This window comes from Lithobates pipiens, unplaced genomic scaffold (genome assembly GCF_037356315.1).
Source record: "Lithobates pipiens isolate NorthernLeopardFrog02 unplaced genomic scaffold, aLitPip1_a1.2 Scaffold_8, whole genome shotgun sequence".
NCBI classification, from domain to species: domain Eukaryota; kingdom Metazoa; phylum Chordata; class Amphibia; order Anura; family Ranidae; genus Lithobates; species Lithobates pipiens.
In genome coordinates this window covers 179,781,151-179,806,067 of record NW_027507903.1, presented here as the reverse complement: position 1 = coordinate 179,806,067, position 24,917 = coordinate 179,781,151, and the positions used below count along the sequence as shown (strand labels likewise).

General features: G+C 44.5%; 1 protein-coding gene across 3 annotated transcripts in view; it reads left to right on the top strand.

The window, feature by feature from the left end:
* LRRK2 (leucine rich repeat kinase 2) overlaps positions 1-24,917 on the top strand; it is a 474,491-nt gene that overhangs the window by 273,897 nt on the left and 175,677 nt on the right. For all 3 annotated transcript variants that reach the window (XM_077468371.1, XM_077468370.1, XM_077468372.1), the window contains 3 exons: positions 2,080-2,173; positions 5,796-5,985; positions 6,065-6,246. In XM_077468371.1, coding sequence (XP_077324497.1) covers positions 2,080-2,173; positions 5,796-5,985; positions 6,065-6,246 — 466 coding nt within the window. The remainder of the gene's footprint in view (positions 1-2,079; positions 2,174-5,795; positions 5,986-6,064; positions 6,247-24,917) is intronic.

The window sequence follows — 24,917 nt, the reverse complement described above, 5'->3', positions numbered from 1 at the left end:
ATTTTGTAAACGCTAAAACTTTTGCGTAAACCAATTGGGATTTTTTTTTTTTTACCAAAAATATGTAGAAGAATACGTATCGGCCTAAACTGAGGAAAAATTTTTTTTTTTTTTATATATATTTTATGGGGATATTTATTATAGGAAAAAGTAAAAAATATTGCATCTTTTTCTAAATTGTCGCTCTACTTTTGTTTATAGCGCAAAAAATTAAAACCGCAGAGGTGATCAAATACCACCAAAAGAAAGCTCTATTTGTGGGGAAAAAAGGACGCCAATTTTGTTTGGGAGCCACGTCGCACAACTGCGCAGTTGTCAGTTAAAGCGAAGCAGTGCCGAATCGCAAAAAGGGGCTTGGTCCTTTGGCTGCAAATTGGTCCGGGGCTTAAGTAGTTAAATGTACACTCTTATTGCACAGTAGCTTGAGAAATAAGTTGATGTACATATTTGCAAAAGTAATAACTAACTTTCTGCTTGCCATAAATGACAGACCTCTCCTTTTTTTTTTTTTTTTTTTTTACAGTCATCCTCCATCTGACCGGAGACCCAACAAAGCTGTAGGCGGCTTTGATTGTGTCTTGGATCAAGTAACATGGAAGCAACATCACAACGTAACCTCCAGTTTACTAGAGCCTTAGAGGCGCCAGATAAAAAAAAAAAAATCAGTATTCAAATAGCAAAACTTGGCGTTTTAAATGTTTTTAAGTACCAAGGAGGGATTTGGGGTCCAATCCCTCCAAAAAAATACCTGACACATGACTATTACTGTCACAAGGAATGACAGCAATAAAATATATGAATGTTTTTTTAAAGGGACATTGTAAAAAAATAAATCAAAGTAAAAAAATTTAAAATTTAAAGAGCCCCATCCCTCCGTGCTCGTGTGCTGCAACGAATGCATACGTTAGTCACGCCCACCAATGTAAACAGTGTTCAAACCACACATGTGAGGTATTGCCATGACCGTTGGAGCGAGAGAAATTATTCTTGCACTAGATAAACTCTGTAACTCTAAACTAGTATCTGTTAAAAAATGTTCAAGCATTGTCTATAGAAATTATTTAAGTACCAGGGTTTGAACGCCATTCCACGAATGCAAAATTTTAAAGCATGACATGTTGGGTATCTTTTTACTCGTAACATGATGCTTCACATTATACAAAAAAATGGACTAACTTTACTGTCTGTTTTTTTAATTCATGAAAGTGTATTTATTCCCAAAAAAATTGCAGCGCAACTACAGTGTGACATAAAATATTGCAATGACCGGCATTTTATTTTTTAGTGTCTCTGCTATAAAAAAAAACAGATTTTTAAATGGTAAGCAACAAGGAAAAGGTCCGGTCCTTAAGTGCTTAATCACCTTTGTCTGTGTTAAGTGTTTTTTGTTTTACCCATGTAAATTGATATGTTCTGCTTGAAAGCTTGTGTTGTGAAAAAAAGCCCCGCTGGCTGGATCACCAGATGAAAATAGAAGAAAGTCTAAGCCCTTGTACACACGGTCAGACATTCTGACAACCAAATCCGTTGGATTTTGTCCGAAACTGTTGCATACACAAGGTTGGACAAAGTTGTCGGAAAATCCGATCGTTCAGAACGTGGTGACGTTATTCCGTTAGGACGGGACTATATTCAGGCTAGTAGCCAATAGCTTTGGTCTAGGAATTTGATCTGAGCATGCATGGCACTTCGTCCGATCGGAATTCTCTACACACAATCGGACAAAGTCCGATCAGATCATGTTGGAAAATTTTATAGCCTAGCTGGAGAACTTGGTCCGTCGGATATTCCGACGGAAACAGTCCGATGGAGCCCACCCACGGTCGGATTATCCGACAACACGGTCCGATCGGACATTATCCGTCGGAATGTCCGACCGTGTGTACAAGGGCTATAAAGGAAACTATTACAGCTATCACATATAAGAATTGTACTCTGCAATATAATATTTCCTTTTTGGTTTAATACGGCTTTAACTTTTTATATTGCACTTTTTCCATGCATTCACTTTGGTATACCATTAGTACTTATTTTTAACTGCTTATGCATAACCTGTAAGTTTTATTTTTTTTATTTCAGCTGATCTGCCCTGTATGCCTTCAAAATTAACTACATTAAGGTTATCTCATAATAATTTTGCAGTTGTACCCAAAGAGATCCTTCAGCTTTCACAGTAAGTTTGTAGTTTTGAAACTGAACAATTGCATTTGCGTTTTTAGTAAATATTAAATATTTAAATTGAATAATACATGAATTTATGTTGAAGATGTGCCTTATGTCTTCATGATTAAAGTTTATCACTAAGCAAAAACGTATCTTAATTATACAGTGCAGGACACTAGACTTGTTATCTATGAAGGTTATATCAAGGCTATCTTCAGGTGATTGGACACTAGCAAAAAACTTGCTAGGGCTGCAAGAAGAATTTTCCCTTTTAGCCATTTGTTTTTTTTCTGACACTTATCAAGATGTAACTGCCCTAGGCTATCTAGCAGTTTCTGGATTGGTACCCCGGTACCTCTCAATATTATACTTTGGGGACAATACCCTCAACCCACTGTGTAGGGCTGGCCTGCAATGTTTTCTTTGGGTACTGGATCCTGTGATAAGGGCTCACCTTAACATTAATTTAATGGATGTAGTTAGCGGCAGGGTTCTATACAGGTTCAGGGCTGTTGTCCATCTCTCTAGTTCCCAAACCCTAAAGACCTCTTCAGGGTAGTCCAAATATGACAGGTGAAGCCTGGTTCACTAAAGGACCCAGTGATGTGGGGAAAGTAAGACATGGTTTCCTTCTTTTTAGGACCAGTTCCTGACTGAAAGGTGCAACTTCACATTTAACCACTAGTACTGACTATTCTCTAATTATAATCACCTTATCGACCGATTCTGTTGCTTTCCTCCAAATATCTCTATGCATAGGGCACAGCATATATAAATAATTGACACAACACAGTGCTTCATGCACTGTTACATTTTTTTTTTATGGGTCAGATAGGATGTTAAGTTTAAATGAAAGGTGGGCTTTACCTACCATCTTCCACCAATAAGGGGTACATGTTCAAATGACACATTTCCTTTTAACATACATTCAACCAATCATAGTCATTAACTCTTTATCTAAGCAAACCCATTATGTCACATTATATTATATCACATTATGGTATATCATGTCACATTATATTCGGTCGGCAACCTCGACATGATTTGTAGTTTTACCACAGCTGGAGGGCTGAGGTTGCCTACCCCTGTATTATATTATGTCACACAGACAGATATAACTGCAGACCATCTCATGACACACACGTAACTTCTCTGTCTGATTTCAACTTCAATACAAGTTCACTTATAAAACAACAATAAATTCACTTAATCAGCAAAATTATAAATTTAAAGGTGCAGTCGAGTATTAGATTGCAAAACACAATATGAACATAAGGGGGGCTTTTTCCATGACCCTTTCGCTGACTATTATGATCTTGCACATTGAACAGGAGAATCTGAGGTATTACTTCATTAACTTTCTTCACTTGCTTAGACAACCTTAGGTACTTAAAGTGTTACTAAACCCGCAACAGTAAAATCAGTCTGTATATGCAGTAAATCATGCTTGTTATACTCACTGTGGAACCTAAGGGGGTAAATCATCTGCCTACTGTGAAAAAGGCTATTTGATTTTTTTCTCTGGTCCTCCCCTTCTTCCACTGTTTCCAGTCTATCTGCTGATAGCACAGTGCCTTAGGGCACTCTGCACATGCTCACTTTGGTGTTTATTGCTAGAAAGTAGTTATTTCTCTTATCGCCTTTAGGACAGCCTCTGAGACATAGGGCTCCTCCCTCTGGGACAGGAAACACATTCACCCAAATGGTTAAGGGGAGGTCCTTTCATTCTGATTCTGCTTTTTATTTAGTCCATTATATTAAGTAGTTCTCAAACTATAGCCATTATAATTCAGCCCAAATCGCATATTACTGTTTTAAGAAACTTTAAATAAAAATCATGTTTCCAGGGGTAAGGCAGCGCCATCTTTTATTGTTTTTAGAGTCCTTAGTACAGTGTATTTCCGGCCTTTCATATAGCTTTTCCTGTACATCTAACCAAGCCTCCTTCTCGATCCAACATTTCTATGGAAACCGTTCTCCATGGTCATAGCCGACTTTTTTACCCCTACAGTATTTACTTGTGCCGATCATCTAATGTTTGCCTGTGTCAGTGTTATCAGCTGCAGGAAGCTCTGAATAATTCTACAGTCCCATGGGATTTGAGTGTTGTGCCACAGGGAGTCCTGTCAATGAACAGACAAAAACTAAACAAAAAAATAAAAATAGAGCTACAATTTTGAAAAAAAAAACATATAATTTTTTACTTTTTGTTATAATAAATATCCCCCAAAAATATATAAAAAAAATGTTTTTTTCCCTCAGTTTAGGCCAATACGTATTCTTCTACATATTTTTGGTAAAAAAAAATCGCAATAAGCGATTATTGATTAGTTTGTGCAAAAGTTAAAGCGTTTACAAAATAGGGGATAGTTTTATGGCATTTTTATTAATATTTTTGTTTTTTTACTAGTAATGGCGGCAATCAGTGATTTTTTTTTTATTGTGACTGTGACCTTATGGTGGACACATCGGACATTTTTGACACCATTGTCATTTATACAGCAATCAGTGCTATACAAATTCACTGATTCCTGTGTAAATGACACCGGCAGTGAATGGGTTAACCAGGGGGTGGCAGTGTAGGGGTTAAGTGTTCCTAGGGGCTTCAATCACATGGAGCAGGGATCAGTGTCACTTGTTGCTATGCAGAACGGGGAGATGCTGTTTACAACGGCATCTCCCCGTGCAGCCGCCCCGTGAAATGATCGCGGGTATCCCTGCGGAGAACTAGTCTGCGGGACCGTGACCAGACTCACGGGGGTCCTGACCGCCATGCACGCGATGGCAGGGCGGCATATAGAAATGGACATACCTGTACGCCAATATGCCTGCCCATGCCATTCTGCCGACGTACATCGGCGTGCGCCAGTCAGGAAGTTGTTAATCTGATTAGGACCTCTTCTTGACTCACCTTTTCCCCATCCTTTGAGGCCCGTTACCGAGTCATCCTGCACCCTTTCTTCTTCCCTGCTCCTTCCCTCTTGAGCCTTCTCACATTCTCAATTGTTTTTCTTCATCCATCCGCCTTACCTCCCTCCTTGCCCTCCTTTCAGGCTGGCCCTACCACCCTACTACCATTAGCCAGCCGTTTCCCAACCCCCTACCCTTTCTTTCATAGGATTCAAAGATTTGCATGATCAAGTCCCATCCATTCTATCACAATTGATTGATTGTGAAATTTCCAAGTCATGATATGATGGGACAGTACATGAGACCTTAAAATTTGCATGCATATTTATAACGATCGTTAACTGAACCCTTGTGTTTTGGTCTGTTTGATGCACACTACAAATTAACAGTTAACTTTTGTGGAATGTTAATACCGATATGGCTCTCTATACCCATTGTAAAATGTGAATCCTATTGAAAAAGTTGCCAATACTGTACAGACAAGTTTGAATCGGCTTCCTGCTGCATTAGTGATGCCTTCAGTATTCTGTGGTGATGTGTATGATTAAGAAACATAAGTAAATGAGTGCATGAGTGAATGTAAAATGCATTAAAGTAATGTTTAGGATTGTGCTTTGCAGGGGCATTGCTGTTAAAAATATGGTAAGCTGAGTTTGCTATATTTCATCTTTTATGTAATAAATGCCAAATAAAATCTTTTTTTTTTTCTTTTACGTTTGAAGCTTGCGAACAGTGGATTTAAGCAACAATATTATAGAAAATCTACCAAGCCCATTAGAATGGGCTTCATTGAATTTACGGGAAGTTATCTTGAACTATAATCAGATTTCCATCTTGAATCTGGACTGCAAAAATCCAAGTAGATGGTCAAGGCTGGAGAAACTGCAGCTGTCTCATAATAAACTCAAAGAGGTAAAATGTGTGTTGCAAAATGGTGATGTTTTGTGTCATTATTTAAGCAATCTTTGATTATTATGTCTTTGTCTTCCAGATCCCCCCTGAAATTGGATTTCTTATTAACATCACATGCTTTGATGTGAGCCACAATCCAGACTTGAGATCTTTTCCAGATGAAATGGGAAAGCTTACTAAAGCTTGGGATCTATCGCTAGAGGGTTTAAATCTGGACTTTGACTTGAAACATATAGGCTGCAAGGCCAAAGACCTAATTAGGTATTTTCCATCCACTTTCAGATTATTATTTTTTCTTGAAATAATGTAACAAATATACAGTATCTCTCTCCTCTAAATGCCAAATTTGATGCTGCAAAGGATACAGTACAGTGGTCATATGTTAGGCTTCATTCACATGTCTGTATTAAAGGCTAAGTTCACCTTTTAGGAGCATGTTACACCCATTTTTAGGGTGTAACATGCTTCTAGTGACTCGCCTACCGCTGCCAGCACTTTGTGTCAGTGGGCTTGGAAATCTTCTCCCCACATCAGCTGTCACAGTTTACAAACAGCCTGGCCATGTGGAGTTCCGCCCACACATCCGCATCATTCATTCAGTTTCTGTTGAATGAATTGGACTGCAAGTACAGTCAGCTATTGCGGCCAATGGCCTGTAGTTCTCAATGAGCTGCAAGGGGGTACCGGCAGACAGCTCACTGAGTGTCTTCAGGATATATGCGTTTGCACTACATTACAATGCTTTAAAGCAGGCATGTCCAAAGTCCGGGCCGGGGGCCAAATGCAGCCCACGTTCCGGTTTCATGTGGCCCCCCTTGTAATTTGGATATATATGTATTTAGCAGCACTGCCTCGGAGGGGACAGGGAGGGTGCAGGATGAGCACAGTCAGATTACATACAGGAGAATCTCCTGTTTACTCAGCGGCTTCTGTAATAGGAAGTCGCGTCTTCTGGGCTGGCAGTGGACAGTGCTGTCTATCAAAGGAGGTGTCACTTTGTATTAACTTTTACAACTTTTTACAACTTTGTATTAACTATTAACCACCTCAATACAGTGCAGTTACACCCCCTTCCTGACCAGACCAATTTTCAGCTTTCAGCGCTCTCACAGTTTGAATGACAATTACTCAGTCATGCAACACTGTACCCATATGAAACTTGCGTCCTTTTTTCCACACAAATTGAGCTTTCTTTTAGTGGTATTTAATCACTAGTGAGTTTTTTATTTTTTGTGCTATAAATAAAATAAAATGTAAATTTTGTGAAAAAAATGCCTTTTTTATTTGTTTTTGTCATAAATTTTTGCTAATTAGTAATTTTTCTTCATACATTTTGGCCAAAATTTATATTGCTACATATCTTTGGTAAAAATAACCCACATTAGTATATATTATTTGGGCTTTGTGAAAGTTATAGAGTCTACAAACTATGGTGCCAATCGCTGAAAATTAATCACATCTGATCAGGCCTTCAGTACATCAGGTGTACCTCATTTCTTGAGACACTAACAAGTCAGGAAAGTACAAATACCCCCCAAATTACCCCTTTTTACAAAGTAGACATTCCAAGGTATTAGGTAAGTAGCATGATGAGTTTTTTTTAAGTTGTCATTTTTTCCCACAATTCTTTGCAAAATGAAGATTTTTTTTTATTATTATTATTTTTTTACAAAATTGTCATATTATCAGGTTATTTCTCACACACAACATATGCATACAACAAATTACACCCCAAAATACATTCTGCTACTCTTCCCGAGTACAGCGATACCACATGTGTGAGACTTTTACACAGTCTGGCCACATACAGAGCACCAACATTGATGTAGTACCTTCAGACGTTCTACGAGCAAAAATTACGCATCTCATTTCTCAACCACCTATTACACTTTTGAAGGCCCTGGGGTACCAGGACAATGGAATTTCCCAAAAAATGACCCAATTTTGGAAAGCAAACACCCCAACGTATAATCTGTGAGGCATAATGAGTCTTTTGAATGGTTAATTTTTTTCCAGAAGTTTTTGGAATATGTGGAAAAAAATTAAAACACATTTTATTTTACACAAAATTGTCAATTTATGAGATATTTCTAACACATAGCATGTATATAGCAAAAATTACAGCCCACAACACATTCTGCTACTCCTCCCGAGTATGGCGATACCACATGTGTAGGACTTTTACACAGCCTGGCCACATAGAGAGGCCGAACATTGAAGTAGTACGTTCAGGCGTTCTAGGAGCATAAATGACACATCTCATTTCATTCCTACCCATCACACTTTTGAAGGTCCTGGACCACCAGGACAGTGAAATTACCCACAAAATGACCCCATTTTGGAAAGCAAACATCCCAGCGTATATTCTATGAGACATGGGCTGCAAATAGGTAATCGGGTACTCTGATGGGCTGGAGATAGGTACTCGGGTACTCTGATGGCCTGGTGACAGGGACTCGGGTACTCTGATGGCCTGGTGACAGGTACTCGGGTACTCTGATGGCCTGGTGACAGGTACTCGGGTACTCTGATGGCCTGGTGACAGGTACTCGGGTACTCTGATGGCCTGGTGACAGGTACTCGGGGTACTCTGATGGCCTGGTGACAGGTACTCGGGGTACTCTGATGGCCTGGTGACAGGTACTCGGGGTACTCTGATGGCCTGGTGACAGGTACTCGGGTACTCTGATGGCCTGGTGACAGACACTCGGGTACTCTGATGGCCTGGTGACAGGTACTCGGGTACTCTGATGGCCTGGTGACAGGTACTCGGGTACTCTGGCGGCCTGGTGACAGGTACTCATATGGACTGTGACAGGTACTTGGGTACTGAGATGGACTGTGACAGGTACTCGGGTACCCTGATGGACTGTGACAGGTACTCGGGTACCCTGATGGACTGTGACAGGTACTCGGGTACCCTGATGGACTGTGACAGGTACTCGGGTACCCTGATGGACTGTGACAGGTACTCGGGTACCCTGATGGACTGTGACAGGTACTCGGGTACCCTGATGGACTGTGACAGGTACTCGGGTACTCTGATGGCCTGTGACAGGTACTCGGGTACTCTGATGACCTGGTGACAGGTACTCAGGGTACTCTGATGGCCTGGTGACAGGTACTCATATGGACTGTGACAGGTACTTGGGTACTGAGATGAACTGTGACAGGTACTCGGGTACTCTGATGGGCTGTGACAGGTACTCGGGTACTCTGATGGGCTGTGACAGGTACTCGGGTACTCTGATGGGCTGTGACAGGTACTCGGGTACTCTGATGGGCTGTGACAGGTACTCGGGTACTTTGATGGGCTGTGACAGGTACTCGGGTACTATGATGGGCTGTGACAGGTACTCGGGTACACTGTTGAACCGTGACAGATACTTGGGTACCATGATGGACTGTGACAGGTACTCGGGTACTCTGATGGACTGTGACAGGTACTCGGGTACTCTGATGGACTGTGACAGGTACTCGGGTACCCTGATGGACTGTGACAGGTACTCGGGTACCCTGTTGGACTGTGACAGGTACTCGGGTACCCTGTTGGACTGTGACAGGTACTCGGGTACCCTGATGGACTGTGACAGGTACTCGGGTACCCTGATGGACTGTGACAGGTACTCGGGTACCCTGATGGACTGTGACAGGTACTCGGGTACCCTGATGGACTGTGACAGGTACTCGGGTACCCTGATGGCCTGTGACAGGTACTCGGGTACTCTGATGACCTGGTGACAGGTACTCAGGGTACTCTGATGGCCTGGTGACAGGTACTCATATGGACTGTGACAGGTACTTGGGTACTGAGATGAACGGTGACAGGTACTCATATGGACTGTGACAGGTACTTGGGTACTCTGATGGGCTGTGACAGGTACTCGGGCTGTGACAGGTACTCGGGTACTTTGATGGGCTGTGACAGGTATTCGGGTACTATGATGGGCTGTGACAGGTACTCGGGTACACTGTTGAACCGTGACAGATACTTGGGTACCATGATGGACTGTGACAGGTACTCGGGTACTCTGATGGACTGTGACAGGTACTCAGGTACTCTGATGGACTGTGACAGGTACTCGGGTACCCTGATGCACTTTGACAGGTACTCGGGTACCCTGATGCACTGTGACAGGTACTCGGGTACCCTGATGGACTGTGACAGGTACTCTGATGGGCCGTGACAGGTACTCGGGTACTCTGATGTGCTGTGACAGGTACTCGGGTACTCTGTGGTGTGACAGGTACTCGGGTACTCTGTGGTGTGACAGGTACTCGGGTACTCTGTGGTGTGACAGGTACTCGGGTACTCTGATGGGCTGTGACAGGTACTCGGGTACTCTGATGGGCTGTGACAGGTACTCGGGTACTCTGATGGGCTGTGACAGGTACTCGGGTACTCTGATGGGCTGGGACAGGTACTCGGGTACTCTGATGGGCTGGGACAGGTACTCGGGTACTCTGATGGGCTGGGACAGGTACTCGGGTACTCTGATGGGCTGGGACAGGTACTCGGGTACTCTGATGGGCTGGGACAGGTACTCGGGTACTCTGATGGGCTGTGACAGGTACTCGGGTACTCTGATGTGCTGTGACAGGTACTCGGGTACTCTGATGTGCTGTGACAGGTACTCGGGTACTCTGATGGGCTGGGACAGGTACTCGGGTACTCTGGACTGTGATTGACAGGTACTATGAGGGGTGGTGACAGGTCCTCTTTATTGGGGGGGGGCAATCGGTGTGATTGGTGTACACTAGGCGATAACGAGATGTTACCACAATCTCCTCCTCACTGTGTGTGAGGAAAACAACCCGGTAACATCACGTTACCGCGGTTTGTTTACATTTTATTGATCGGCTGTGAAAGGATCACAGCCGATCACGTGGGTAAACAGCCGGCCAATGGCTGTTTACCAGCGTCGGTGACGAGCAGTGTTCCCGGGGAACGCGCCACCACCGACGTGCACGAGCAGCGCGATCGCGCGCATGCGCTGTGCACAGCCGGGGTGTGACCATGTGTGATCGGCCGTGACTTCATCACGGCCGATCACGTGGTAAACAGCCATAACCAATGGCTGTTCACCCCGTTCGGTGGCGAGCGGTGTCTCCGTGACACGCTGCCACCGAAGAAACAGGGATGCGCGCGCAGGATCGCGCGCATTCCCTGTTTAAACGGGAGGCCGTCATATGACGGCCTCCCGCCACAATAGGTGCGCTGCCTGCCCATCATTTGACGGTCGGCGGTCAGCATCTAGTTAAAGAGACTGCCAAGTAAACAGATTCTTCTGTATGTAATCTATTGGTGCTCCTCCCACCCCTCTCCCTGTCCCCTCCGAGGCTACAGATGGGCATGGATCAGGCTGCACTGATGGCAATGGTAAGGCTGCATTCATTGCAATGGTAAGGCTGCAGATGGGCACTGATTAGGCTGTATTGATGGGCACTGACCCTTATTTTGCTTCACAGTTCTTGATCTAAAAGATTTTTCTCTTACGTTCACCGACTGATACAGCTCCTCTTTTAGACCAATGGGTTGTTACGGCACCTTCAGGAGAGGACTAGGCATAACATGTTAACATGTAATAATAAAACTAGAACTTTCTAGTTCCGCCCTTAGTTAACAACCCTACAGCCTGCATTGCAGCTTCAGTTTTTTTCCTGCCTAAAGAAGGACCTAGGAACCCTGCGGGCCCATCGGTCTGTGTTTTTTTTTTTTTTTTTTTTTTTTGCAGAAGCTTTGCTTTTTGCGCAAGATTAAAGATCCTTTGATCTGCTATTAACAGCCGGCTGGGTGACAGGCTGGATACTCTTATCCTTGTCTCCCCAGCCTGGCCTGTGAGCGTGTGCAGACCAGAGCTCCACGCTGGGTCGGCCACCAGATGCCTCAGTTTGGTCAGTGAGCGTAAATGCTCCGGGGCACACATGTGACCGGGCTACTGATGTCTGCATCACAGTGTGGCGGGCCAGCAGCCACCCCGTACTGATCGGAAAGTGGGTCTGTAATGGAATGTCTCCCAGCTATTTAGGACTGGTAAGTACAGCTCTCCCTGCCTCTGTGGGGCTGATCAGCCGGGCATTCCCTGGGAGGCCCATTCGGGGGTCCCTCACCTCCCTCTCTTCTCTCTCTGTCCCTATCTTCCCTCCCCCCTTCCCTGTGGGGGATGCTGCATGGGCTGCTGAGTGGTGTGTGTGTGTGTGCCATAGACAGGGGCTTTCCGTGGGGGCTCTCACCTGAGGGGGGGGGGCTGCACTGGCTGGCTGTGCCCTGTATGTGTGTAGGTCTCTCCCTGGAGGTGTCTGGAGGCTGTGTCTGTTGATCGCTGTTTCACCGCCATTTCTATGCCTGTTTTTCACTGTCCCTCATGGTATAGAGTGCTCGGCAGCCATTTTTAGGGAGACCAAGGAGCAGCATGCTCTGTGGTCTTTTTCCTGTAGTCCGGTGGCCATTTTCCCTGTGATTATGTCCTTTATACTGGCCGCTCGGTGGCCATTTTCTTGAAGCCTGAACACGTTTTTTTTTCAGTCTCAGTGCCATTCAGAGCAGCTCTGCACAGCGTGGTGTGGTCTCCTATGCATCTAGGAGCTAGACGACACAGAACCAGTGAGGGTGGTCCTGCCGGAAAGAGCCCCTCGGCCAGCAGCAGTTAGGAAGGTGGGACCATTGCTGTCCTAAGTCCCCAACAGGTGGCAGACATGGTAGGGTCTGCATGGCTTCCTAAACTGTTGTTTCTTCCCCCGAAATCCAGGCAATTGCAACTGGTTCACCTGCAGACAGTGCAATGCCTCTCGATGCTTTGTCGGCGGTCCTCAATTTGTTCGTTGCCAAGATGGAGGCGGTGCGTGGATGCAAAGTTGGTAAAAAAGGGCCCCTGCCCCCCGTCCTCCGGGGACAGCTCTGACGCAGACTCGGGCCCTGCTGAGGCTGTTGACCCCTGTTCTGCCATTTCAGATGACGCTGACCAGGACCGATCGGACAGTGAGGATGACTCCCCGTCTGGGTCCGTGCGCGGCAAATCGCTTTTTGGAGCACTTATCGCAGCTGGGCGTGATACTCTGAAAATTCAGGAGCCAGCAGATCCCTCTAGTGGTCCCCTGTGGGTCCTGTAAGACAGCCCGTTCACCTAAACTGTTCCCGTATCTGACTTATTTTGACAAGTTCATTTACAAGGAATGGGGTCGACCGCAATGGACCTTTTCTGTCCCCAAATACATGGTGGTGCGTTACCCCTTTGAGGAGAGCCTTCTCAAAAAGTGGTCTGCTCCTCCGGTCATGGACCCCCCAGTATCCAGGTTAAACAAAGTAACCACGATCCTGGTAGAGGGGACTCCTGCTTTTAAGGATCCCGCGAACAGGAATGCCGAGGCAGTGGCTCATTCCTTGTTTACGGCTGTGGGGTCAAGTATGCGACCAGTACTGTCATCCACACTTGTGTCACAGACACTCACTGAGTGGGCAAAACTTTTGCAGCACGAATTGGGAGAGCAACAACGTGGAACTAGCAGACCAATTAGTGCAAGGCCTTAAGTACATTTGTGACGCGGCCCTGGACACTCTCCCTCTGTTGTCCAGGTCTTCAGTGTCAGCAGTGGTGCTGAGGCGCCTGATTTGGCTAAAATGCTGGTCTGCTGACCAGGCATTTAAGAAAGCCCTGACGGATCTTTCCTTCCTTGGCAACCGGCTCTTTGGAGCCTCATTGGATGACATTATAAAAAATGCCACAGGTGGTAATAGTACACTACTCCCACAGGCCAGAAAGGCTAAGGAGCCACGCCGTAGGCAAGGGCCCTCATTTTCCGCTCACAAATGGCTTTTTTGTTGGCCCCGGGCTTCGGCCAAGTGTCCCCAGCCCAACAGGACGACCTCTGAAGGACAAAAGCGCCCCTGGAACTGCAAGCCTAACTAGCCTGTGAACAAAAGTGCTACCGCATGAAGGTTTGCCCCTGCCCGCAACACGTTGGGGTGTAGAGAGGTCTAGGAATGAGTGGACCCTCGGTTAAGGTATCTGCCTAGAGTATATTTCAAACCCAGCAGGCCTGGAGACCACTCTGATCAGGAAGTATTCAAACACACAAACACCATACAGTTCTCAAAGTGGTCTGACAATTTATTTCCAAGACTTCAGCTCATAAGGGCAAAATGACCTCACAAAGAAAGCCCAACCCTCCTTACATTAATATATGTTAAAATACAGACATTAATTAAAACAAGCAGTGGAAAATTACTGATTAATTTCTGCATTACGTGCAGAAAACAATATACACCCCCAAATTCATATAGAAAATGGCCACAGGAAAGGCCAGTAGAAAAAAATAGATTGTTCTCGAGAACATTTGTTCTCAATAAGAGGGACTTAACTCTTAATTTAACTCCTAACAGACTCTCTATGAATATTTATTTTAAAATGGATACTCATATTATAGGTTACAATATCTAAGATGGCAGGCAATAAGCTAAAACAAAAATTAAGCTAAAATATCCCTTCAGGTGGGGGGGTCGATTTCGGGAGTTTGCAGCCCGGTGGGCCTCTCAGCTGTCCGACCAATGGGTCTGCGATCTGATTTCCTCAGGCTTCAAGATGGAGTTCCTCTCTTGGCCGCAAAACAGATTATTCCCCTCCAGCATACCCGTACTCCCGGCTCGCCAGGAGGCCCTATTGGGGGCGGTAAGGGACCAGCTGAGTCGCGGGGTGATGGTACCTGTTTGTAGTCCCCCAAAAAGGAAGGGGTACGTGTAATCTTGGACCTGAAAGCCCTCAATTACTTTGTAAAAGTACAGAGGTTCAGAATGGAATCAGTTCGCTCAGTAGTCACTGCACTCCATCAAGGGGACTCCCTGGCGTCTTTGGACATCCAGGACACATACCTGCACATACCCAAATGCCCTCAGCATCAGAGGTTTCTGCGTTTTGCAGTTGGGGAAGCCCACTACCAGTTTGTGGCTCTCCCCTTTGGTTTGGCATTGGCCCCCCGAGTCTTTACAAAGGTATTGGCTCCTGTTTTGGCATTGCTGGGATCGCGATCGTGGGTTACCTAGACGATCTCCTTCTGAGAGCATCTTCCTCCTCAAAGTTAGAGGAGGATGTGGCTATCACCATGCAGACCCTGCAGGAATTTGGGTGGCTGTTGAACTGAAAAAAGTCGGTGATTGTGCGTTTGGAGTACCTAGGCTTACTGCTGGACTCCATGGAAGCGAGAGTGTTTCTCCCTTCATACAAACTGCAGACTCTTAGAGCCGTGGTAAAACTGTTGATGAACTGCACGTAGTCGTCGCTACACTTCTGCATGCAAGTCCTGGGACTCATGTTGGCCTCCTTCGAGGCAGTACCATATGCCCAGTTTCACACCAGAGTCCTGCAGAAGGAGATTTTGACAAAATGGGACAAATCTCCGTTGTCCCTGGATCGGCAGATTCAGGTGAGCCAGTTAGTGGGGGATTCCCTGCTCTGGTGGCCGAGGTCCCCGACACTTCGGTCCGGGAAGTCGTTCCTACCTCTGAAATGGACTTCGAGGGCATCCGATCAGGATCCAGTCAGACAACGCCACGGCGGTGGCATATACGTCAATCACCAAGGAAGAACAAGAAGCTCGGCTGCCACACGGGAGGTCACTCACATCCTTCAGTGGGCAGAACGACATGAACCTGCTCTGTCGGCCATTTACAACCCGGAAGTGGAGAACTGGCAGGTGGACTAGCTAAGTTGCCAGATGCTGGATCCAGGGGAATGAGCATTGCATCCAGAGGTGTTCAAGCTACTGTGCCTGCGATGGGGCACACCAGACGTGGATCTGCTGGCCTCCCGTCACAATCGGAGGTACAGAGATTTGTGTTCAGGACAAGAGATCCTTGGTCAAACGCACTGGTGGCTTCGTGGGATCAGTACCAGCTGCCTCTATGCCTATCCTCTGCTAAAACTGTTGCCACGCCTGCTCCGCAAACTGGAAGCCGAGGGGATTCCAGTAATACTGATTGCCCCGGCATCCCTGGTACGCAGACCTAGTGCGCCTGGTGGCAGACGCCCCCTGGAGACTGCCATTACGAGAAGACCTTCTGTCTCAAGGTCCGATTCTCCATCCTGCTTTGCCATCACTGGTTTTAACGGCATGGCTATTGAGGGAGTAAATAAAAGCAAGGAAATCAATCAGCTCAATAGATATATCACAAAGACAGCAGCTGAACACTGAGGACCAACTTATCAAATCCTTACAGAAAAATAAATAAAAAGCAGTGCAGCGCAAAACAATTAAACACAAAAAGACATAATGTATAGTGATTGCAAGAAAAGAGAGTCCAAAGATGCACCAATAAGTGTCCATACAAGATGATCCTATTAATGAACAAGCACGGTGTAAGACATTCTCTTCAACCAAGTGATCTCCTCCACCAATCGAGAGTGCTAGCAGATCACCTCATCTGATGGACCCTTCAGCATGGATAGGGTCAGACAAGCAGTCCCTTAATACAGGGTAAATATGGTATTCCCCTTTCACCTCTATAGCGCTAGGACTATATTACTAGGCAGTGTAGATCACACGTATCCAAAAGTAGGCTCCACCGATTTCCAAACGAGCGGACATGCAATGGCAATAAAGGTACACAATAGTGCTCTCCGTATAGTAAAATGGATACGAATTTATTAAACGACTATTGCACTTACATGTTATTGCACTGTTCCCCAGTGCGAAGGATCAATAGTAAAAAACGATCGTAATAGCCACGAGTATGAAAGGAACCACCAGATTAGAGGTGGGAACTCATTCTAACTTACGCAACAAATCGACTTTTAACCCTTTAAATACAGACAACAAATATTTGGAGGTGTTTAAATGTATGGTGTTCAATGATTTGGATGCAATGAAAATAAGAAAGGTAACAGGCCCACAATACATCAGGAGGGGCATGAAACTATTGGAAGAGCACAAGGACATCATCATTCGTACAGCCGATAAGGGAGGGGGTTTGGTGGTTTTGAATAAGATTGACTATCAGGCAGAGATGAGGAGGCTATTGAATGACGAGGATACATATAAAATCCTCGCAAAGGATCCGATGTTGGAATTTAAGGATGAATTGCACATGTTGGTTGAGGAAGGTAAGAATAGGGGTATATTGAACAAAAAGGAGGCAGCTTATTTAGACCCCCTATTTTGCAGGATCCCAATTATATACTGTCTACCCAAAATCCATAAGGACAGTGCCAACCTGCCTGGGACGCCGATTGTCAATGGAATCAACTCTATTTCATCTAGAGTGGGACAGTATATTGACTCTTTCTTGCAGTCACTTTTGTGTAAAACAGAGGCGTTCCTTAAAGATACTAAACACATTATACAAGTTTTTGAATCAATCGACTGTACATCATCCACTATTTTAGTGACTGCCGATGTTAGCTCGTTGTAGACTATAATAGGCCATGAGGACGCTGTGTCCTCTGTACAATGGGCCTTGGCATCATCCACCCTCTCGAGAAGGCATAAAAACTTCCTTCTGAGGTGGCTTAGCTTTTGCCTATCCAGAAATGATTTCTGGTATGGTGGACAATACTATTTGCAGACAAGGGGAGTGGCGATGGGGGCACGTTTTGCTCCCAGTGTGGCCAATTTGTTTATGGCCCACTGGGAGGAGGACGTTGTCTTCAAAAATCACCTTGTCTGCTATAGGTGTTTTATTGACTATCTTATACTAATATGGCAGGGGGACCGGGCCGCTTTGGAAAAATTCATATGCACTATGAATAATAATTCTAAAAATATACAACTCACCTGGAATGTGAGTATGGAACAGATTGTCTTCCTTGATTTGGAGATATCGAGGGATGATGATCATTTCCGCTTTGTAATTATTTTAAGCCAACAGACCGAAACTCTTGTATCCCTCTAGGGAGTTGCCACCACCGGTCATGGTTATACAATATCCCCAGAGGTCAGTTTATTAGGCTTAGGCGGAATTGCTCCCGAGATGAAGACTTTATGTCCCAATTCCTGGTTCTGGTGACCAGGTTCCAACAAAAGGGGTATGAGAAATCTACCCTTGATGGTGAAGTAGAGCATGTTAGAGACATGCAGAGAGAGGCTCTTTCTGATAAGATCAAGGAGGATAATACTAATGTTGCTCATTTTAAAATTATATTGAACTATAATGTCCAACACAAAAAATTTGAAAATATTGTTCGGAAAATACTTGTCCATCTTGAAACAAGATATGGTACTTGGTCCCCATTTACCATAATGGCCATCATTTATATATAAAAAGGCACCGTCCCTATGGATTCGGCTGGCCCCTAGTTCCCCCTACACAATCAGATAATCGTTTGTTCTCCTTCCTCTCTGGGTTCTATGCCGGCTGTAAATGTACCGCGTGCAAGCAATCAAAGTGCAACATTAAAAAACGTAAAAACTTTGTATCTTCAGCAACAAATAAAGAATACAAGATTCAGCAATTGATCACATGTGCTACGATTGGTGTAGTTTACATGCTCGAATGCGAGTGTGGCCTACAAAATATAGGTAGGAGATCTAGGCCCCTCCATCTGAGATTAGGCGAGCATGTAAACAACATTAAGAAGGGACTCAAAACTCAGTAATTAGGCATGTTGCCTTTTTTATAACTTTATAATGAATTTTATAAGTATTTTTCTAATACAGAGCTATATTTTAATGGCCACTTATATATGCTGGTAAGTTTGCTGGCCAGTGAGTTAGAAAAAGTAATATCTATGTTGAAATCAGTGTTGGTATTGTAGGCGGTGATGTTGCTGTCTGGTGTTGCGGCAATGTCACTGTTTTTTATATCATGGGTATGTTGCCATGCAGAGTGCCAGTCCTTCCGGGTTCCGAACGGTTTAGTGGTAAGCCGGAAGTTCCGGTCGTTTTGTTTACTAGGTTGCCACTGACAAGCCGGAAGTTCTGGTTGTTCTGTTTACTAGGTTGCTATGGCTTTGGACACCCTTGATTTACGGCGTCTTAGCAGTGTATATATAGCGGGTGTTTTACGTCACTCTGTCACCGCTAATGAAGTCCCGCCCCCTGGGACGTAACACGTATGGAATTACATGACCAAGTGACGTCACCCGCGTCTTCCGTTCATACTTGTGGCTATTACGATTGTTTTTTACTATTGATCCTTCGCACTTGGGAACAGTGCAATAACATGTAAGTGCAATAGTCGTTTAATAAATTCGTATCCATTTTACTATACGCAGAGCACTATTGTGTACCTTTATTGCCATTGCATGTCCGCTCGTTTGGAAATCAGTGGAGCCTACTTTTGGATACATGTGATCTACACTGCCTAGTAATATAGTCCTAGCGCTATAGAGGTGAACGTGGAATACCATATTTACCCTGTATTAAGGGACTGTTTGTCTGACCCTAGCCATGCTGCAGGGTTCATCAGATTAGGTGAGCTGCTAGCACTCTCGATTGGTGGAGGAGATCACTTGGTTGAAGAGAATGTCTTACACCGTGCTTGTTCATTAATAGGCTCACCCTGTATGGACACTTATTGGTGCATCTTTGGACTCTTTTCTTGCAATCACTATACATTATGTATTTTTGTGTTTAATTGTTTTGTGCTGCACTGCTTTTTATTTATTGCTATTGAGAGCAAGGTGTTGAGGAACCGAGGTCTTTCGAACTCGGTGGTTCCAACTATGCTGAGAGCGTGGAAATCTTCCTCTCGGAAGATATATCATACCTGGAAGGCCTACATCTCCATGTGTGAGGAGAAAGGATGGCATCCGTGTTCTTTTTCTATTTCCAGGATCCTGCTGTTTCTTCAGAAAGGAGTAGACCAGAAATTGGTATTAAGCACCATTAAAGGACAAATATCAGCTTTGGCTGTCTTTTTTTTTCAGCGACCCCTGGCGTCTCACTCTCTAGTGAGCACTTTTGTTCAAGGGGTCCGACATGTAGTTCCTCCGGTGTGTCCACAGTTACCCCCGTGGGATCTGAACCTGGTGTTATTGGCTCTTCAAAAAACACCATTTGAAAATGTCAGAGAGATCACTCTGTTGACTTTTTCCCAGAAAGTGGCCATCACTTCGGCCAGGAGGGTTTTGGAACTGGCGGCCTTGTCTCTGGTTATCCACAAGGATAAGGTGGTGTTGCGTCCACAACCGTCTTTTCTGCCGAAGGTGGTTTCGGCGTTCCACATCAATGACGACCTTGTGTTGCCATCTCTGTGTCCTAAGCTTACACATCCTAAGGGGGTGGCCCTTCATTCTCTGGACGTGGTTCAGGCTCTGAGGGTGTATTTGTCTGCTACGGCTCCCTTTCGGAAGTCAGACTTCTTGTTTGTTTCGGTGGCTGGTGCGAAAAAAGGCAATGGCGGTCTCGTCGGCCACCATTTTCCAGGTGGATCAGACAGATTGTAGTACAGGCCTAAGCCTTGAAGGGGCAGGTGCCCCCCTTTCCAGTCACGGCCCACTCCACAAGGGCATTCGGAACGTCTTGGACCTTCCGATATCAAGCGTCTATCACTCAAGTTTGTAAAGCGACGACTTGGTTGTCTGTTCACACTTACAAAATTCTACAAGGTAAATGTCAGTGCATCAGCTGATGCCTCTTTTGGCTGCAAAGTTTTGCAGGCGGGCGTGTAATTGCAATCGAACTTACACTTTTTCCTGTTTTTTTGGTAAAAACGCAGTACCTTTTAAGTAATGCACTGTTGCATTTGTTACCGCAGTTCTGGTGCAGTTTGGAGGTAGTGACTCCCAGCTGAGGAGCACCCTGTTTTTTTGTGGGTAAAAAAGTTTTGGTTATTCCCACACACTGTTTTGTGGCTAAAGTTTTTATACTTGTTCCCACATGCCATTGTGGGTTAAGTTTTATGCTGTTTTCCCACCCCTCGTTTTGGCACTGCTTGGGGACATCCCAATGGTCTAAAAGAGAGAAAATGTGTCAGTCGATAAACATAAGAGAAAATAGGATTTTTTGTACTCACTGTAAAATCCTTTTCTCTGTAGGTCACCGACACAGCACCCGCCCCTCCTATTTTTCTCTACGTTATACTGCTTGTTGACGTACTGAAGCTGCAATGCAGGCTGTGGGGTTGTTACCTAAGGGACTGCCCCTTGGGCGGAATGAGAAAGTTCTAGTTTTATTATTACATGTTAACATGTTATGCCTAGTCCTCTCCTGAAGGTGACGTAAAACCCAATGGTCTAAGAGAGGAACTGTGTCAGTCGGGAAACTACAGAGAATAGGATTTTACGGTGAGTACAAAAAATCCTATTTTTTCCCTGAAACGTCCCTCTTAAAGTGAAAGTGCATGTTATATGCCTGTGCGTGTTATACGCCGATAAATACGGAATATCAAATAACAGGCCCAAGCTCATCCTTAGTCCTGAGTGGCGCTCTGGGATTTGTTGGGGCCACAAAAGATATTTCTTTATCGTACATCATAGGACACGAAGCCTCAAGTATTTACTTGATGGGTCATAGGCTTACCTTCAGGTGTTGACACTGGTATAATAAATACAGGATGTTGACTCCTCTATATAACCCCTCCTCCTTCCAGGAGTACTGTTTTTTTCACCAGTGTCTAAAGGTGTTGGTCACAAGATGTGCTCTGAGGAGCTCCATGGAGGGATCCATGCTAGATTTAAAAAACCTCCACAACCAGATCCATCCTCGCCACTGAGGCCATAGGATGCTACCTTGACCTCGATTCAAGAACAAAGTTTTGCCTCTAACGATTCTCTCTGAGAGCTGGACCCTAGGGACCAGTATTCTTTTTGGTCTTGCTACATTACCTAAAGCTGTTACTCAGGGGTGCTGTACAGGTCCAAAGGAGTGGAGCTCCTATTAAAAGGCACCCAGTCTTCGAAAGGTTTAACTACTCTGCCCGCCATGATGGGTGAAATTTGGATCTGTATGTTAAATCAGCAATATCCTGCAGTGAGGAAAAGGTAAAGGAAGAGACTAGGAACTGTGAAAAGGTTCCTATGTCTTTCCTTCCATATTTTTAAAACTTATGCCTTTAAAATGTCTCCTCCTAGAGGGAGTAAGTTACACATACCTTAAATACGATGCTTTCAGCAGCTCTGTGTCCAGCTATAACGGCCCATGTGTGGTCCCAGCAGCCAGAGGGGGGTTCTTAGGAACAAATGGTGTCCCTCTTCTAGAGGATTTAAATATGGGGTACAGCAGTTACAGAAGCAGCATACAAAGGTTCAAGTATTCTGGCAGCCAGCGCAGCCTTAAGAGACTTCCTGACAGTCATGGGATTATATCCACTAGCCACCAGTTTAACAATTGAAGTTTTTTTTCTTATATAAACACATATTATGTATAATAAATAGCTACCATAAGAGCTATAGATACTGCTGACGAAAATCCCCCTCCCCCACCCTCTCCTCTTGGAGAGGTGTGGTGGCCACTTCCAATATATAAAATATACTTCCTTTATATAAAAGCACTTTAGTTTCTTATACTTAGCTTGCTGTTTTTTTTTTGTAATGGTTCACCAGCCTGACAGGCAGTAGTGCTCTGCAGGTGTTGACAAAGTACCAGACTTTGCAGGCTCTAGACGGCAACACCGCCTCCTCCTCTCGTGTCTGTTTTTTTCTTTTTAAATGAAAAGCATTGCGCGTGCGTGCAGACTGTGTTATACTGAGGAGGAGGGGGAGGGTTCCCAAAGGGGCGTGTTCCTACAAGGAAAGTGGTGCCGAGTGCAGGACATAAAATGTCCGCATGGAAGGGCAGAAAACGCAGAGGACGCTAATCGGGTTTTCACCTGACGCTTGTTAGACAGACGCTCAGTTTCACAGCTGTAAACTGAAGAAAGGAGTCCGTTACAGCCTACGGCTATATCACACTGAGGAGACACAGGAACACTGGACATGTAAGGGGTGTAAAGCAGGCATTTCCAGTACAGAAAACACTATTGTTATCAGCATTTTAAAACTGATCCTATGCTGACATTGTTCTCTTGTTAAAACTGTTGTCAAAGCAAATAAAAAAATAATAAAAAATATGCGTTTTGTTACCTCTGCTTTGTGCTTTGCACTATAACTTCCAGAGCTACTGTAAAGGTACCTAAGCCACCCCCAGGCGCCGGGGAAACCCAGACATGCCGCCATACTGTCATCCTCTCCAGAGATACCAGACATGGCAAGCCAGGGTGAGTCATTGGAAGTTATTGATGGTGCAACTGCTTTACACACTTCAGCCCCTATATATGGTACGTGACTGAAAATGCATTCTCCTCAGCCCTGCAGGGCTTATGCCCTGTACATACGACCGGACTTGCTGGCAGAAAAGGTTAGACTGAATCATTCTGTCAGACATTCCGTTCGTGTGTGGGCTTCATCTGACTTTTTCTTTCTAAAACTCTGACATACCTAGAAATAGAACATGTTTCAAATCTTTCTGCCGGAACTCCATCTGAAACAGTTCCTAACGAGAAAACCGCTTGTGTGTATGCTGTTCCGACGGACCAGAAACGATGCAAGGGCAACTATTGGGTACTGGCTATTGAACTTCCTTTGTCTAGTCCCGTCATACGTCATTGCATTCTAAACAATCAGACTTCGGTGTGATCGTGTGTAGGCAAGTCCGTTTCGGCGGAACTCCCTTGAAAAGAGTTCAGTCTGACGAGAAGTTTGCTTCTGTGTACACGGCATTAGAAGGAAGATTAGCGGCTTTAATCGCATCCTCCATCCAGGTGGATAGGAAGTGTCCTAGATCCCGCTCCCCCACCTTAAACTCTTTACAAACAGTGAAGGGTCCAAGGGAATTGTGGGAGCAAGATGCAGTATTACCCTCAGCTAATCTAGAGGAAAGACAAGCCACTTATTCCTCTGCAGAGGAAACAATACTTGATGTTTCAGCTTCACAAACTGAAGCACAGAGCCTTACTGAAATGGTTTGCTCTGCTTTCATGCTACCCCTAACAGAGTTAGCTGAAGGTCTGGCCTTCTCCCTGGGTTCCCTGAAACCTTTACAGCCTTTGCATGCATTTCCCATCCACTCACTCATTACTAGAAAAGCTTATACTGAATGGGATCATCCGGATAAGCATTTTTCCCCTCCAAAGAGATTCTCAATTCTCTATCCTGTGGAGGAAAATTTCACAAAAAAGATGGAAAGTTCCAGCAGTTGACACGATTTCCAATGTGAATAAAAGTTTAACTTGTCCAGTGGACAATGCGCATATGCTTAAAGATCAAACAGTTGGAAGGTCTGTTAAAATTCTCTTTTTCCTTAGCAAGAACTGTGACTCGCCCTGCAATTGCAGCTATAGGCATCTGTCAGTCCTTAAAGGACCAGTTTACAGATGCTCTTAACGAGTTCCTTGCACAACAGGCCCGGGAGTTGGCCGATCTACCAAAAGCATTATGCTTTGCCATAGATGCTATGAAGGATTTTATTCATCAGGCTTCTCGCCTTGCACTTGTACTAGTACACATGCGAATGACCCTTTGATTAAAGGGTTGGTCAGCTGAAGCGCCTTGCAAGAACTTTTTAACTAGTTTACACTTTAAGGGAGAACGACTGTTTGGCGAGAGTTTGTTAATTGGAGAAAAGAATTTAGGGACTTTTATGAAATGATGGCCTGGTAGAGCCACCTATTTCCATCCCATGGGACTTTGAGTGAAACTATGATTTGGTAAAATCATATGTTTCCATCCCTATAGTGATATATTGAGAGGAGCAACAAAAGTGGGACTTTACATGAAGTGCGTGAGTGCAATAAGATCAAATTTGGTGAGCAATTGGGAAAATGTATTAATTGGTTCATAAAGTTAATCAATATAATTACAGTATACATTCAATATTATCAATTCCATGTAAGAAAATATTGGGTACAATCAAGTAAAAATAATGAAACATCTATACAGAGTAATATGAACACAAGAACATTTTCCACCGTACACCAAATTATGTTAATGTAAAACCATAGATATAAGGTAGTGCCTGCCTGACAA